The sequence below is a fragment of the Oenanthe melanoleuca genome, chromosome 2, assembly GCF_029582105.1.
Source record: "Oenanthe melanoleuca isolate GR-GAL-2019-014 chromosome 2, OMel1.0, whole genome shotgun sequence".
Taxonomy (NCBI): domain Eukaryota; kingdom Metazoa; phylum Chordata; class Aves; order Passeriformes; family Muscicapidae; genus Oenanthe; species Oenanthe melanoleuca.
Genome location: NC_079335.1, coordinates 47041380 through 47059152, shown reverse-complemented (window position 1 = coordinate 47059152; position 17773 = coordinate 47041380). Strand labels below are relative to the sequence as shown.

Here is a 17773-nt window from a genome sequence, read left to right as displayed (position 1 = left end):
CCACCCCAGAAGACCCGCTTGTGACAGGCTGCAAGCCTGAGTAAAGCCCACTGACCACCACAAGTTCAGATGTATTTTTAAAATGGTACATATTTGATGTCTCACCAAAATTAATTCAACTCTATATTAGCAAACTTTAGGTAGATTATTCCTTGTGCAACTTTGGCGTCACCATTTAGTATACAGAAATACTCTTATCACAGTTTCCTTCTAACAAAATCTAGAGTAGCAAATTATAATTGCACAGTATTGAAAACAAAAACTCCTATCAATTTTTCTGAAGCTTAGAATACTTCAACTGAATTTGCAGAGTTTTTATTTTAAAGGAAAATTAATGCCATTCTTTCATATTTTTCATCACATATAGTGTGTATGCATGTATATAAAACTCTGTGAAGGTACTGGGCATAAATTACTTTTTATTCAATTCATTTAATGATGCTCTTGAGTGATTAATGAAGCTTTTCACAGAAACGCTTTACTGGAAATCTGTTAAGCAAGCCTTCAGATTTATAAAGCAAGCAAGAGCTGCATATGAATTCATTAAAGTACAAAACTACTACCTACTCAGTACGTAAGGCTAACAAGAAGGAGAATTATTTCAGAGAACTAATAAACTTTATTTATTACAACCCTCAAACTGCTTAGGTCAATGGAACATTTTAGTGATCTTTCCCCTTTCCTCAGTGATTACACCACTGGAAACTATGGCAAACAGGAACAGTCTCTTGTTACACTAATGAGCATTATCAGCTGAGTATTGGACACTGTAGTTAAAGTGCAACTTAAAAAATATATATCTTCATCTTAACAGCTTCATATACATGCACAACACAGTTCAAACACCCAGAACTGACATTTTTCCATTCAAAGCATCAAATTTCATTCAGGTTCTCTTTGTGCACAGTTTTCCTGCTAAAAATACAGTGATTCTCTACCACACATTCAATGCAAAGAGTGATGAACATTATGAACATGATACTTAAAAAGCTAATGTATCGTAAAAATTTACTTATTATATTGAAGCACAGTAATTTTTAGGTTAGCATGCAAAGAAACTAATTTTCTTTACTTAAAAATAGTATTTTGCAATCATAAGCCCATGTCCTTGTAAATCCCTATTTCTCTGTGGGAACTTAAGAAAAATACAGCTCTAACTCAAAAAGATAACCCTCTCAATGAATTTTGAATGATTTTGGGACTCTAGCGAGATTCCATCTGACTGGAAGCTGGTAAAAAGTGTCCCAGTTTAAAAAGGGCAAGAGGGATGACCCTGGAAACTACAGGCCTGTCAATGTCACTTCAATGACTATTATAGAAAAGCTTATTTGGGAAGGTATTGAAAAGCACCTCAAGGACAATGCAGTCATCAGTCACAATCAGAATGGGTTCCTGAGGGGAAAGTCCTGCTCAACAATTAATTCCCACTTTTAACAAGGTAACCCACCTAGGTATCAAGGGAAGCCAGCTGATCGAATCTTGGGATTTCAGTAAAGCTTTCTGTACTGTCTCACAGTGTCCTACTGGATCAAATGTCCAGCATTTAGCTGGATAAACACACCATAGGATGGTCGAGCAACTGGCTCACGGGTCAGGCACAAATGACTGTAGTGAATGGGGTGACATCAGACTGCTGACCTGTCACTAGCAGGGCTCTATCCCTCCTCAGGGCCTTGTGACCATCAACATCTTCACAAATTACTTGGATGCAGGACTGGAAGGAATACTAAGCAAGTTTACCAGTGATACTACATTGGGAGGAGCTGTTGACTCCCTCAAAGGCAGGGAGGCCCTGCTGAGCGACAACAAATTTGAGAGCTGGGCAACCACCAACCATACGAAGTTTAACAAAAAAACAAGTGCTGGATTCTGCACTTGGGATGGGGCAACCCTGGATGTACATACAGACCAGAATGAGAGGCTGGAAAGCAGTGCTGCAGAAAGGAACCTGGGGTCCTGGTCGATGGCCAGTTTATTCTGAGTCAGCAGTGCCCTGGCAGCCAGGAGGGACAAGCCTGTCCTGGGGGCATCAGGCACAGCATCGTCAGCCAGGCAAGGGAGGGATTGTCCCACTGTGCTCTGCACTGGGGCAGCCTCAGCTCCAGTGCTGGGGGCAGTTTTGGGTGCCACAAAATTAGAAAGATACAAAGCTTTTAGAGAGTGTCCAAAGGTGCTTCAGGGCTTTATGAGGAGTGGCTGAGATCACTTGGCTTGCTCAGCCCGGAGGAGACTGAAGGAAGACCGTGCTGCAGCCTTCAACATCCTCATGAGGGGGAAAGGAGGGGCAGACACTGATCTCTTCTCTCTGGTGATCAGTAGCAGGACCCAAGAGAATAGCATGAAGCTGTGTCAGGGGAAGTTTAAGCTCAATATTTGGAAAAGGTTCCTCACCCAGAGAGTGGGTGGACACTAGAACAGGCTCCGCAGGGAACTGTACATGTCACCAGCCCTGACAGAGCTCAAGAAGCATTCTGACAATGCACATGATGTGATCCTTGGGATTTGTAAAATGTGCAAGGTCAGGATGAGCTTTGTGGGTCCATTCCAACTCTGCATTTCTGTGATTCTACGAAAATAATTAAAAATTTGAAAGCAATGGATTATACTAAAATAGCAGTTTGTAACATACCAATGAAGACGCTGTGTTAAACAGATTCACACCTGCCTTTTGACTTGCTGTGGAGGTTTCTGTTGGCCATTCATTTTGAAACATCCTTGTAGCTTGATGTCTGCTTTTCTTATACCTAAGATATCTCTACTACCAGAGCTAACAGTGAAATTTCCCTATCCCTTAAAAGGAGTACAAAAAGTAACTTGCCTCCACACTATCAAACCCACAAATTGTGGGGGTTGGGGGAAGTACTTCCTTATTTTAGATGCAGGAAACAGAAATACAAAACAGTCTCACAAAAAGACTGAAGAAATCAGGAAACCCTAACTTAAGGCATATTAGGCCAAACCAAAAATTCCAACACCAAAATCATCTTTAATTATCATCTTAGTAATTTCTCTGTTTTCCAAACCTCATATTTGTATAATTATTTTTCAGACAGACAGGACTTCCTTCTCCACAAAGGGCATTATTTTTGTTCTTCTACCCAACCCCTGCCACACCATAAATGTTATCTGTATTGCCAAAAAAATTCAAAACTAAAGAAGGATGTATCACAGTATCAAGGATACTACACTGATGCTTCCTACCTGTTGATATTTTATTTACAAAGGCAAGAGGATAACATGGCACACCAATTCATTTCACCTCCCATCTTTTCAAGAGATATTTGACTGGTACTCAAACAAAAAGTAGTATTTAAATGGAATGACTGACTTTCCACAACCTCAGCATCAAAAGGCTTTATTTTTTTATAACTGTCAAAAATTACTTAATTTATGGTAGGCAAACACCCATTGTACAAGTTTAAGAATTAACTCAAGACTATAAATGGACAGAACTGGCATTACTAACAAAATCATTTTTGTTGACTGCCCCATTAGTTGCTTCTCCTCATATCAGAAGACGATTACTGGTTTTGCTTCTACTGCAAAAATGAAGCAGAAATGATCTGAAGACTGAAGAACACATGACAACAGACACCACCCTTCCGGATTTGAAAGTTAGGTGATTCTTGTATTTTGCAGACATGAGGACACTGACATCTTGCCCAGCTTAATCAGGTGCTCCTAAGGGTAATACTGCTTCCACCTTCTTCTCAATGTAGAAAGGAAGCTCAACAAATACATTAGCTCATTTCTGTGAACTGCACTTCATTATACCTGAAAGACGTTTTTTTTATCATGAAGAAATACAAGGGAAGCAAGATCTACAGAGAATTATCTAATCTTAAGCGTAAACTTAAGCTCTAAGTTGCAAGTTACTTGTTAAAGATTGTGTCGTTTTCCATTGTTATGAAAGAGGTTATGGTGATTCCAGCTTCTCTGAAGAAAAAAACAAACAAACAACTTATTTTGTAAAAACATCATATTACTTTCTAAAGTAACTCTCCAAAAACTCACGACCCTATTTCCTCTTTCTTCCCACTTCTGATAACCCATCAGCTCAGAAAACCTGTTCTTAAATTACATGTAAGAAGAAAGCTTAGGATTTCAACTTTTTTCTACAATACACCTTTGCAGAACGCTGTTACTTTCTCCCACAAACTATGAGCAATGCAGCACAACTGTAAGGTAAGCTTTTTGATGTTGAAACATACAAGAAAGAAAGCAACAGATGTTCCGCTTTGGTAGAGCTCATCAACTTCTCACAAGATAGCAAGATTTGAACAAAAACCTTTAGTTGCCTATTCTGGGTGAATCTTATACTGAAAAATTAAGCTTTTACTTACAGGGCTTTATAGGTAAAAATTTTGAAAGAAACTTCCCAATCTGCAAAAAATGGTTTTGGTCAACCTTTTCTTTTATTCCTGACCATATCTATGAGTTTGTCAAACTGCAATGAAAAAGGGTATGTAAAGAGAGAGAAAAAAAATCCCTTTTACCCTCCCCTAGAATTCATGATTCTCAGACCATTCTTTCCCATGAACTTACCAAGAACTATGACAAAAACTATTCTTTATAGGAAGGTGAAATTAATCTGACTCCCTTCTTTGTCAGGAGCTCAAAGACGAGATGACCAAAGAAAAGAACAATGCAGCCATCCCACCTATTCCCTGATGGCAGCCAAAATCAACCGTACAGAAGGCAGAAAGTTACAGAGGAGTTGTCTACAGACACTGCAGACCCAGATCCAAAGCAGCTCTGGCAGCATCAAGTCCCAACTACTAATGATAACAGTGTTATATACACATTGCATTCAGAAGGACAAAAGCTTTCTTATCAAAGCCGGAAGGCCTTTGAGGACAGAAAAGAAACAAAAGGAAAACACTTCAAAGATTCCTCTGACCTTACACTCATCAAGAACTAGTGCAAGAGAGACTTTTAGTCCTTTCCTTACTCCAATCCAATCTCCCCAAATGATACAAGACCTTCTTTGTGTTACAACTTTGTTCTTTAGATTAACAATCCAGAATGCTCCTAAATATGGTTTTCCTAACAAGAGTCAGGAAAAGCTTGATTCAGAACCACATTGTGACTAGCTCTGATGATTTCTCTGACCACCTGATTTTGCAAGCCAAAACTATCTCCAAACACTTTAAGGTCATGCACTTCCAAAAACCATATGCACAAAACAGTTTGCGGAATATCAGAAAGGCTAAAAATAGCCATGGGCATTTTAGTAAAAGACAGAACACAAAAGCTCTTCCAGGAACCCTACTGATTAATTCACTGCAGAGAAAGCCTAGCTCTTTAATGACATGTCCAATTATAAATTCAGTGTATTGGGGGAAAAAACAACAAACCAAAACAACCAATCAGCAAACCCACTGCTCAAACAATAAGCAACCAAATAAAAAACACAAATCACATCAATAGTTCAGCTTTCACTCACAGGTCTTCATGGGCATTTTTTTATTTCCATCATCATCTTTGCTCCACAAATGTTGGCAACAACAGTCCCTCTTTCAAAAGCCATGGTGACTGTTGCCAATACTAGCAGAGCAAAAACTTCAGTTTCTAGTGAGTCTATCACTTGGCCTTGAATTTCCACAAAAGAGGATATATAGCATGTAACAGCAGCTTTGAAAGGTCCCAAGACCACCAAAAATTGTATCATTGTTATGCTGGCAATCGTTTAATAGCCAATGAACTTAGTAGTAAATTAAGTTGAAGGAGGAGGACAGCTACTCACAGAAGATGTATTAGAGCAATAAAAAAACCACCAATGAAGTGGCAGAACCACCTTCCCTCTTTGAATGGAGAGAATAAATTCTCTCAGCTCAATACTGACAGTATTCTTTGCATGCTAGCAAAGCTACTTTCTATGAAGAGATTAGTATAAAAAGACATTTGTATAATCCGATTTCATAACAAAGAAGGGAATTCTATGATTCCATCCCTAACACTGACAGCAGTACAGAGCATCAACACAAAGTTGTGAGGCCTCAGTATTATCTCTATTTTCAACCACAGCTTCATGTCCTGCCTGGTACTATCTGCACAACCTAGCATCTGCAAAAAGCACAAGCCAAGTATAAGCACTGCTCACACAATGATTGTCTTGTCCTCACCTCTCTGAAGAATCTTCTCCATCCACTCCTACTTGGTTACCTCCTGGGTGGAGAGGTTTCCTCCCCTCTTAAGTACTTAACAGTCACTGCACACTTGTAGCCAAATGAGCTCCCAGGTCTCAACGGTGGAATTAACATACTGGCCTGTCATCCATACTCTAGGAAGATGGTGCTTGTTGCACTGACTCCTTACACTTCAGCTTCTCTGAAATCACAGTTTGAAGCTGAAGTCTCTCCTCTGAAGACTCTGCCTGAGAATTCTACAGGCAGTCTCTCCTCTTCACCAGTTTCTCAGGGACAGCACCATCACATTAGTATCAAAAAGTCTTTCACTTTTCCAGGTCAATCAGGAAGTCCTACCCAGCATCCCTCACTGCCTGTCAAGAGGAAAATGGTCGGTGTACATGGATACAGAAAACACAAAGCTACATAATCATGAAAAACTGAAGCAGCACTCATGGAGCAAAAACTGAAGATCACAGCAAGGCATTCACTCTCTTTTTAGCTCCAACAGAAAAATCCTACATCTCTTTCAACCACAGTCACAAATTAAATATGAGCTTATGAATTCACAGCAACTGACCCCTCAGATACAAATCTTTATGCTTAAAATATCTACAAATGCCTCCATGCAGAAAGCTCCTCTGGTCTTCTGTGACAGATACCTTTCAAAAAATTATTTGGACTAGTAACAGATTTACTGAACAAGAAGGCCAGGCTCCGGAAATAAATGCCAAATGAGTACTGATGACTTTTCTATTTAGTTTTGGTGAATTTTATTTTCTGCTGTGTGAAGCATGAACAGAGAAAGTATTCTTCTGAGAAGTGGAAAATTACAGGTTGCCCAGAGAAGTTGTAGAGTTGTCAAAAGTCTTCCTGTGCAATCTCATCTAGGCCACTCTATCAGAGCAGGGGAATAAGGGACCCCCAGAGGTCCCTTCCAGCCTCAATCATTCTGTGAAAAAAATATCATTTGCACTCAACAATGTACTACTTTCCCACAATACATGGTAACAAAAATTAAGAAGGCAGACTTCCAAATCATCATCCAAAGTAACTGACTTAGACAAAAGAAACAAATTATCAAACAGTAGCCAGTTGGAGATGAACGCCAGAGCCATTGTTCTTTCACACTTTCCCACTGGAAATAACCATTATGGCTATAATACAAGTTTTACTAACCATCTGCTGAAAAATGTAACATCTCCAACCACAAAACAGGAAAAAATTTCCTAGCTGAAATCTCCAGATGTCAAGAGAAGCTTCTGGCTTCCTCTTCTTCAAAAAGCACATTCCAGATGACATAATTAGTTTTGTGTAGTCAGGGTTTTTTTGGCTGCTATTTATTTGCTAAAAATTATGCTCAGCCTCCACAGAAACAGTATTTTCATAGCAGTCAGTGACTACACAGGAAAACAGCAATCTTCTGTTAATGCATTTTCTATGTAGATATCCCACATCTAGTTTTCCTCTGAATATAATCATACCTTAGCATTTAATACATCTGAATATAGTGCAGCACCGCTACTATGATGCTTTTAAGAGAAATATAAAGACACAATTAGTCAGTATTTATATAACTATTAAATCTGAGGATTTTTTCTGAGTATTATGACTCATGAAGATCTGTAAGGAGAAACAAGGACGTGTTCCACTTGTGTTTCCAGTTCAGTTATAAGCTCCACAGCCCAGACACACTCAAGCTAGAAACAATTTTAGGTAGCTCCAATTTAGAGTCTAAAATAAAGCCCTAGTGCATGCAGTGCTTCGAGGTTTCCAAGCAATAGGTCTTTGCATCATCTCAGACCATGCAACTGACAAAAATCAAGAAAACCCTCACATATTTCTGAGCTCTATGAAAGAAACAGAAAAATGAATGCATATAAGAAACACAAGAGAAGCTAAATAAATCTGCAGTTGGATTTCAATTAGGACCTACTAATAAAGAGATCTTATATACTGTCCCCATGACAGTTTTTATTGTATAAATATTGACAGGCAGGGGAGTGGCAGCCTTTCAGTTAGTGAAAGCCAATCCTTTACAAGATTTTGAGTATCAGAATAGACTTTGACCTGTGCTCCAGTCAGAAGCTGGTGCTGATCCTGTGCGGGTTCTCCCATAGCAACATGGGCAGCCAACCCAGCTAAGCAGCTCCTGCTCGTCCAGACAGACTCCAGACAGCTGTAACTGAAGATGCACCACAGCACCTCACACCCTGCCAATGCTGAGCACACTACAGACATCTCTACCCTGCAGACTGGAGACTTCAGCACAGGCCATCCAATCATCTCAGCACAGCAAAACAACATGGACAAGAGAAGCTCCAAACCACTTCTCTTCTTCTCAGAGATCCTGTTTCAGCACTTGTTCTACCACCGTTCACAGAACCATTTAGGTTGGAAAAGACCGATAAATTCTGGAGTTCAACCATTTCCCCAGCACTGCCAAGAACAACCACTGAGCCGTGTCCCCATGTGCCACATCTACAGGTCCCTTCCAGGGACGGGGACTCCATCACTGCCCTGGGCAGCCTGTTCCAGTGCCAATGCTCCAGTGTCACAGTTGCTGCCTGCGGCTTTCTGCTCCTCCTGTTTGCTGTCTGTGCTGTGTGCCTTGGCATTAATTTGAGTGTTAACTTCAGCAGATTGCTGAGGAAGCTAAAAGATGGTGTTATTTGCATTTGCTTTAACTGAGCTATAACTGGGTGTTGCCTGCACAGAACCTGCAGTTTTACCAATATTGTCTCATCATCCTCCTGGCTTTATTGCTGTTAGAATGACTGGACAAATTAAGGCAAAGACAGAAAAGTTTTCAACCATTCAATTTTGTTCTCAGAGAAATTAGTTCAGTTTTTCAGTATTTCCATTTGGAACTGCTATTTCTTGACAACAAAGGAGTTTTGATAAGTAAAATCAAGCAACATCCACCAAGAAAAAATTTAATTACATGTTTTGGGACCTCTTAAATTCAAGATAAACATCCTGTATCAAGAAAAACATCTCAGTGTTCTTTGGTAAGAGACTTTAAAAAGCTTTTTATTTTTATATAGTACTAAAGTATGACCTAGGGAATTCTGCTAACAGCAACTGTGAGGCTACCAACATCATCTGCTCAAAGGGCCTCTTATTACATTCTCAATGAGTGGCTCCTGAAGCTATCACTGCCCTCAAAGATTTACAGACCAACAGGTTGATTTTCAATTTGTCCAACAAACAAATTCCAGGTGTTTCCCTTTTCCTTCCCTGAAGGAACAAAATAACCACTCTGTAGTCGCCAGGGAAAATGACATTGTTTACAAATATTTTTACTTTGTAAGAGCATTTATAGCTTAGTTAGGTGTTTTATTCCTCTTGTTGAAACATGTCTTAACATCAACTTTCTATTATCATTCTTCAGTAAAACTTTTGTAGGAAAAATAAACAATTACATTCCTACACAGCCTCTAGTTTTATAAGCAGAAGAATTGGCTAAGTTAACTATTAATTCCTCTGTAAAATCTATTACACACCATGAAACAAATGCTAACATTTTGACAGTTCCACATCTCTACTGTTAAATTTCTAAAGGCTAATATAATATTAAAAAATTCTTAAGAGATGCAACCTGAAATAAGAACCCATCAAAATTCTCAAAGCCAACTCAGAGTTGCATTTTACCTTTGACTAACATATCAAGATACACATTTTATCATTAACTCAACATCAATCTTTATATTTCATAATCTGTAGCAATGAGAAGATAATATTATCATTAAATAACATTATTATTAATATTAATTAACATTAATAATAAACATAGCAATTAACATTAATAATTTTTACATATAAAGTTCAGATATGATGACTTGAAGACATGGAATTTTATTTCTAGGTCAGCCAGAAGTCTTCTTTTGAATCTAACTACCAAATCACAGAATGGATTTGGTTAGAAGGGACCTTTAAGGCTCATCTAGTACCAACCCCCTGCCATGGGCAAGGACATCTTCCCTAGACCAGGTTGCTCAAAGTCCCATCCAATCCAGCCTTGAACACTTCCATGGATGGTGTATCCACAGTTTCTCTAGGCAAGTTGTACCAGTGCCTCACCACCCTCCCAGTAAAAAACTTCTCCCTCATGTCCAATCTAAATCTACACTAATTTCAATTTAAAGCCTTTGCCCTGACACTAACAGCCCCTGCCAAAAAGGTCATTCTCTGACAGATGAGCATGAAATTCAGATAAAACCCCCAAGTCCTTTTCCACAGAGCTGCTCTCAAACCATTCAACACTCAGTCTGTAGTGATACTGGTGATTGCCCCAAAACAACTGCAGACCTTCTACTTGGATCTAAAGAATGGTAGAAACATGTCCAAGGAGATTTTGTCAGTCACAACACTTTCCCTTACTTTGAACTATCTTCAGACAACTTACAGAATTCTGAAGCTGACAATCTGCAAATGTTCATGAAGTTCTGCTTCTTGAAATATATATATATATATATATATATATATGTATATATATGTACAAGAAGCTTCATTACCAATCAAGAAAGTTTGTCCGATACCAAATTTTTCTAGCACTTAATCACTCAGACTTTAAGAACAGAGTTACTGTAGTTTCAGACAACGTGATTTCAACAGCTATTTGTTTGCTACCTCTAAAGTAAAGATACTTTCAGTTATTTAGTTTTTATTTATTGCTTTTTTAAAATCTATTATCCAAATCCCTAATCACAGTGTGTTCAAAAGTGCTTTCTAACACATTTAAGAGAAGGTAAATATGTCTAGTAACAGATATATATACATACAGAATTCCAAATCCCAAAGATGAGTAGATCATCTTGCCTTTTCCTATGCAAGACAGATGAACATGAATTAATCTAGCTGATGAAACAGGCCTAGGAAAAACAGGTGAATCAAGCTCTGTAGCTATGTATTTTTGGTGCAACAAAAATGGAATCCTCTTCTGAGTAGATAAAACAAGTTTGTGATACGCAGTGTCTACTGCTGTCAGTTAATTTGAAGACAAACTGCTCAACAAATGAAATATTTGTCATCGTTGAAGATGAAAACCACAAAAAATGTGAAGTTCTTAAAATCAACTATGGAAGCAATTGACTAAGTACCTGAATAACTACAATATTGTATTGTCAAATTATATATAAAGAGAATATATATAATAACTCATGTGCCTGTATAAATCATGAAAACACTCTTCGTGAGTTCTTACCCAAACAGAGAGAGCACCAAAATACATTTTATATAAACTTACTAGTTATTTTAGAATCAAAAGCATAAGCAATTTCAGGTCAAAATGTCCCACATCTACACACTTATTACACCCCTTAGCTCCCCACTTTTCAAAAACTGTAAGCCCATATACCCCAAGAATTTACAAAAACATGGGTTCATTCCAAAAACTGTTGTAGAACGATGCTCACTGAATACTGCTTTTCAGTGTGTAAGCTCATAACTTAGCTCAAGTTAATAGTCACTTACACTGCCTTTGGAGCTACTCAGTACCCTTATGGAACTCACCAGGATCTGACCACTGCACACCCCACAGTGTGACCACCTCTCTAATACAGCCTTCACAGTATTATTAGATCTTTTGGGGACTGTAGAACTCCTAGTACCAAATACTCTGAGAAAATGCACTGCATGATGCTGTGACACATTGTTCACACTTAACTCAGGCTTGAGCCTCCTCATGCCTCATAAAGGAAAAAAAAAAAAAAAACAACCCAACCAGTTTATCTATGATTCCCCTGCCTAGTACAAAATCAAGTGCATGGGAGTGCCAAAGAAACAAATTTAGTTACAGAGAGTTGCAACTTAAATTAATTTTCTTACTCTGTTTTATTCCAGTTGCATTAGAGAAAACAGGAAAAATAAACACATCTCTCTCCTGCACTTCAGCTTTATGAATTTCCTTCCTGCAGCATGTAAATTGAAGTTACAAGGCCCACAGTGTGCCTTTTCCGCCTGCTCTGCTCTGTTGTCAGCACTCTTCTCCCACACCTTCCTGAAACGGTAACACATCTTCCTTTGTATCAGGCCCCACCCCCATCTTCTTTTCTTAGAGTTCTCATACTACTTCACATATAAATTTAGAATCTTTCTAGCATACAGGACATAGCTTATTACAATTACAAAGACCAAAATAGCTACAAAGCTGATTTAAAGGTTATTCCATGTCTTGCCTGTTAGTCTACAAAGTGTACAAACTAATGGGAAGAAAAATAAGAACCGAAGAAAAATGAAGCAATGTTAGAGGATAAAACCATCCCAAGAGAAGCCAAGAGCACTGCTGAGACTTTTCATCATACAGCCAAAAAAAAAATGTTTCCTGAACCTAAATGAACTCCAGCATCCTAAACCTACATATATAGAATATCAGATGCTCAAGTGTCTGTGTATCAGCTATTAAAGTATTTCCACTCAGATACACAGTTAGTTATCATATTTGCTTAGGAAAAGCCAAAGGAGTTATAAGGAACATCAGTGCAGTACTTTAATCAAAGGTAAAAAAAATTATTTGAATTTTTAAAGTTTTATTAGAAAGAATTTTTGTATGTACATACATTTTTGTATGTATTCTGATCAGAAAATATGACTTTACTTTCTTTTTAAGTGTACCACGCCTGAAGTCTGCCAAATTTCCCTCTGTAACTGAGACTTTCAGGGAAGAGAACGGGGAGTTCATTTCAGAAGGTATTTAAATGCGGATCAATTACACCTACACCTAAGCATTTCTTCCTTAAAAGCATACCCATACAGATTTTAATGGATTTGATATGTAAGTAGTACTTTGGGCCAAGAATGATGATTGTAGTGTGAATCATCACATTAAGAACTGGTGTAAAATATTTAAGCTGTTTTGGAAAAATGTTAGGATACTTAAATTCTTCTATAGAAAGACTCCAAGAACAAACGAATCAAGGTATAAGTCCAGCCAGCAGGAAGACTGATTGACCAAACTGCAGTGACCAAACACACACAAAGTTAGTTTATCAAGTGATTTCCTCAGAAGCAGCATTTTCTTTTTTAATTGGTAATAGCTTAAAAGAAGTTTCCTAAAAAATTGTCATTTCAAAGGACCTTACAATCTGTGATGCAAACACATGTTCTAAAAACTTCAGCAGGCATGACAGGAAACATACCAGCAAGTTCATTCCCAAACTGACTACAGCTTAGCTCCTAATCACAATTAAGATAACTGAAATGGGGCAAATCCTTAAACTGATTATAAGATTAAGAAATACGGTTAAAGATACGACCAACTGCATGTCTGATACCTGCCAATTCCTTCCTACTGTAGGAAGGTCCCCACAAAACAGTCAGCACTCAAGCACATACAGCAAACTGAGCCATGGTTAATGTAAACTCTGGACTCTTAGCTGACTGTATACACTTGACACCTATCAATAGAACCTGGCTGTAAAAATGTCTGATTAGTCTTGAAGTACCAAAATTGACACCCTATATCCTAAGAACCAGAGGTCTCTTCATTAGCTGTGGTTCTAAGATGACAGATAGGTAAAGCAGATCAAGAGAAGCAAGTTAACTAGAAGATGCAGTGCTATTTTCCTTTGTGACAGCAGCATCCACAAGGCTCTGCTTTTATCTAGGGATGCAGGTTTGACCTGCCAACACTTCAGAAGCTCACAAACCTGTAATAAGCTAAAGAGAGTAAACAATACTGTGAACTTCCACAGATTCTTGCATTACTCTTTTAATCTCTCCACTGCCTTATGCTCAAGTAAGCTTTCTGCCAAGAACCATGCAGCACAAAATGAAGAATGACTATTAAGAGCTATCTCCACCCCCACACCTCCCTTCCCTTCCAACCCCAAATGTCAGAGTTCATACGAGGAACAAATTCAATTTATTTGTTCCTCTCTCTGACAACAGAAAGCCAGGGGAAAAAAATACACTAAAGAACTTCCATCACTTGCTCCAAAGAAAATAAGCCCTCTACTTCATTGTGAAAGCACAAATTACACTTTGGTACTATTTAAGGACATCTCTAGGCATATCTAAGGACCCAGATGTATCCCAAACAAATTGGTTGGATTTGGCATGCAGTTTACTGAGGTACTAAGTGAACCAAATGAGAACTAAAACATCATCCAATTCTGTCAATCAGCTACCAAATGACGTTGGTTGGTTTTGTATCAGAAGTGTTATGGTTTGCTTCCCTATGATGCAGTTACAACACTGACAGCAGCGGTGAGATCCAGCAATTAGGTACGATCAATGAGGGAAACAACAAGCGAGCAGCCCTCTACCCCAGGCCTAGCACAACCAGCAGTTTAAAATGCATTTAAGCCCCTGCACCCAGCCGTAAGGGCTTACTAATCGTGTTGTACTCGACTGTCAGCGCTGCAGCGCTTAACCACAGCATAAGAGGACCTCAGTCTTTAAAAAAGCTATTTGAAGTCCTGCGCTCGCACGAATTCCGCCTTTGTGGAAAGGCTCCACCGCCCCTGTGACAGCCGGCGAGGCACAGGGCAGTGCGCGGAGCCAGAGATGACAAGTGCGAGAGAGGCAGGGCTGGGCAGGCGCCTCCCTGGCATCAGCCGCTCTCCCGGCACACGGGCACATTCACGCACCCTCAGCCCAACGCTGAGTAAACAAAACACCAGTGCAGAGCCGAGCAGGGCGGTGACTCAGCCAGGAGTGCGAGATTCGGTCCCACAGGGTAAGGAATTCGGGGAGACGTGACCGGGGGCCCATCGGCGCTCCCTACTCACCAGCAAACAGTCCACGTTCACTTCGGATTTGGGGTCCTTCAAAGTCACGTCGATTTTCTCAAACCGAGACTCAAAACTTTCTCCCGTCGACATGTTTCCGGAGATAAAAAGTTTCCCTTATTCCAGAGCAAAGTAAGATTTTTTAAAAAAATTAAAAAGTAAAAAAAAGACAGGAACGGGCGAGCACAAAAGAGAAACCACAGCCTGTACCAGGCTGAGGAAGCGCCTCCTGCGAGATCCCTTCAATCACAGAAGTCTCTGGGGCAAGTCCCCGTCAAGGGGGCAGAGAATCCAAAGGGAACCCGCAGCAGGCGGGGGCCGAGGCTGCTTCTCCCCCCGCTCCTCCAGGCACGCACGCAGCTTCCCGGGATGCTCACAGCTCTGCAGCAGCAGGTTTCCTCTCCCTCCCTCCTCTGCTCGGGCCCCACCGTCTCAGCATTCCCATCTTCCCAGCCGGGGAAGCCGTCCTGGGATCCAGCGTAGCGGTCCCTCCTCCTCGCCCTGCTGCTGCAGCGCCGGCGGGTCGGTGCCAGGTTCCGGAGCGCGGCTTTCTTTCCGGTGAACCAGAAGAAACAACAGAAGAGGAGGGGAAAACGAGGAAAAAAAAAAAAAAACAGAAAGGAAAAAAAGACAAAAGCCTGCAGGCACACCAACAAGGCAAAAACGGATGGAAAAATAAAACTTAGGGGAATCCTCTCGACGGCGTGTCTCAGAGCCGTGGGGTCGGTCCGTCCAGGAGCAGGGGGCGAGGAAGCGAGGACAGCACCGGGCGAGAGCCCCCGAGGGCGGCGGACGAGTCACCTCACCGGCGGAACGGCCGCAGCAGCATCTTTCTTCCTCTCTCCTCCTCGCTGCCTCCCGCCGCTGCCAACGCCGGTTCAGCCCCCTCCTCTCCGCTCCTCCACCTCCCACGGACGGGACGGCAGCCCGGACCGCCTCAGGACCGACCCGAGGTTGCGGCGTGCGAGGGGAGGAGGGAAGGAGGCGGCTTAAGGGGAGGGGAGAGCGTGAGGTCCGGCGGCTGCAAGGGAACCTGCGAGAGCCACCAACATGTCCGCCTTCCTGTTTGAACAGTCGGGACGGGGCGCGGGGCGCATGCGCGGGAGGAACGGCTCCGGTGCGGGCGGGGACGGCACGGCACGGGACGGCGGCAAGAGGCGCGCGCATGAGGCGGCCGGAGGGGGCGCGCGCCTGGGAAGGAATCACAGTCACAGTCGGGTTGGAAAAGAGCTCTGAGAGCATCCAGGCCAACCTGTGACCGAACACCACCGTGTCAACTACACCAGGACACCGAGTGCCACGTCCAGTCTCTCCTTTAACACCTCCAGGGATCGTGACTCCACCACCTCCCTGGGCAGTCTGTTCCAGTGTCTAATCACCCTTTCTCTGAGGAAACTCTTCCTCATGTCCAATCTGAACCTCCCTCGGCACAGCTTTAGGCCGTGTCCTCTGGTCCTGTTGCTTGTTGCCTGGGAGAAGAGGCCGAGCCCCAGCCGGCCACAGCCTCCTCTCAGGTGGTTGTAGAGCGATAAGGTCACCCCCTAGCCTCCTTTTCTTCAGGATAAACACCCTCGGCCCCCTCAGCCGCTCCTCATGGGACATGCGCCCCAGACCCTTCAGCAGCCTCGTCGCCCTGGTGAAGAAAAAACCGGGAGAGGAGGAAGGCAGCGCGTTGGGCTCGGCCCCGGCCCCGTGCGGGCGGGCCGGGTGTGACAGCCCGGGACCCGCCTTCCGGGAGCCGCCGTCTTTGTGTGCCCGCCCCCGCCCGGCGGTTCCGGCGGGAATTGCGAGGAGCCGAGGGGCTGCGTCCTGCCGGGAGAAGCGCCCTTTCCCGCCGGCTCCCCGTGCCGTGGGGGATGCTGCCGCCTGTTTTCGCCCCGGCTCTCCGGAGGCGCCTCAGCGCTGCTGGCCCCCCCCGCCTTGGCACGGCCCGGGCACGGGGGGCAGGTGGCAGCGAGGGTCGCCTCGGGAGTTGCAGTGGGCTCCATCCTTACCGATCTTCAAAAGCCAGGCCCTGGGCAGCCGCCTGTGGGTGGTGCCTAGGTGATCCCTCACTGGAGATATTCCAGAACCATATGGGTGCAATCCTGTGCCATGTGCTCTGGGATGGTCCTGCTTGAGCAAGGAGACTGGACCAGATTACCCACTGTATTTTTTTTTTCCAACGTGACCCATTCTGTAATTCTGCGGTTCTGTCCTACCTGGTCAGGGGGACTGGAGAAGTTGGCCTACAGAGATCCATTTCAGTGGCATTTTTGTCACCCTGTGTGTCCAGGGAAGGAGAGGCCAGCTTCTGCAGTGCCAAAAGTTCAAGCACTCCAATTTGTGTCCATACAAGGGCCGTATGCAAGGTAGCATACCAAACACAGAAGGAATAGGTACCAGCACTAAACATGCAACCTGTGCAGCCTGTGTTGGTGTTTCCAATTCTAACCTTATCCTCAGACTACAGCAGGGACCTTTTCTTCAAATAAGGAAACAATCACAGAACCTCTTATATTGAAAAGACCTCTGAGTCCAGGCCAACCTCTGACTGAACACCACCATGTAAATTAGAAATGCCACTAAGTCCAGTCTTTTCTAGAACACCTCCAGGAATAGTGATTCCACCTTCTCTCTGGGCAGTCCAATGTTTAACAATGCATTCTGTGAAGAAATTCCTCCTAATGTCCAGCTTGACCCTACTGTGGCTCAGCTTGAGACTCGAGCAAAGTAATGATTTCAAATATTACTGGACACAGGCCATTGTACTGGTTCGGTTCTTCAGCTTCCACTTCAGTTCCATAAATGGCAATGGCATTTTTACAAAGATCGCTATAAACTGCATAGAGATTGTCAAGTCATTAATCTCTGGTCACTGAACAGTTGCCAGTAGCAAACCTGAATCAGTAGCACTATGAATTATTTTCCATG

At 42.1% G+C, this 17773-nt stretch overlaps 1 protein-coding gene across 1 annotated transcript in view; it reads right to left on the bottom strand.

Annotated features, from left to right (window-relative positions):
• The window catches only part of ROCK1 (Rho associated coiled-coil containing protein kinase 1), an 83529-nt gene extending 68102 nt beyond the window's left edge, over positions 1–15427 (bottom strand). Inside the window, exons 1-2 of the mRNA XM_056485881.1 lie at positions 15071–15427; positions 14861–14976 (exon numbers count right to left, since the gene is read on the bottom strand). Coding sequence (XP_056341856.1) covers positions 14861–14953 — 93 coding nt within the window. The 5' untranslated portion in view covers positions 14954–14976; positions 15071–15427. The remainder of the gene's footprint in view (positions 1–14860; positions 14977–15070) is intronic.
• Between the last annotated feature and the right edge of the window lie 2346 nt (positions 15428–17773).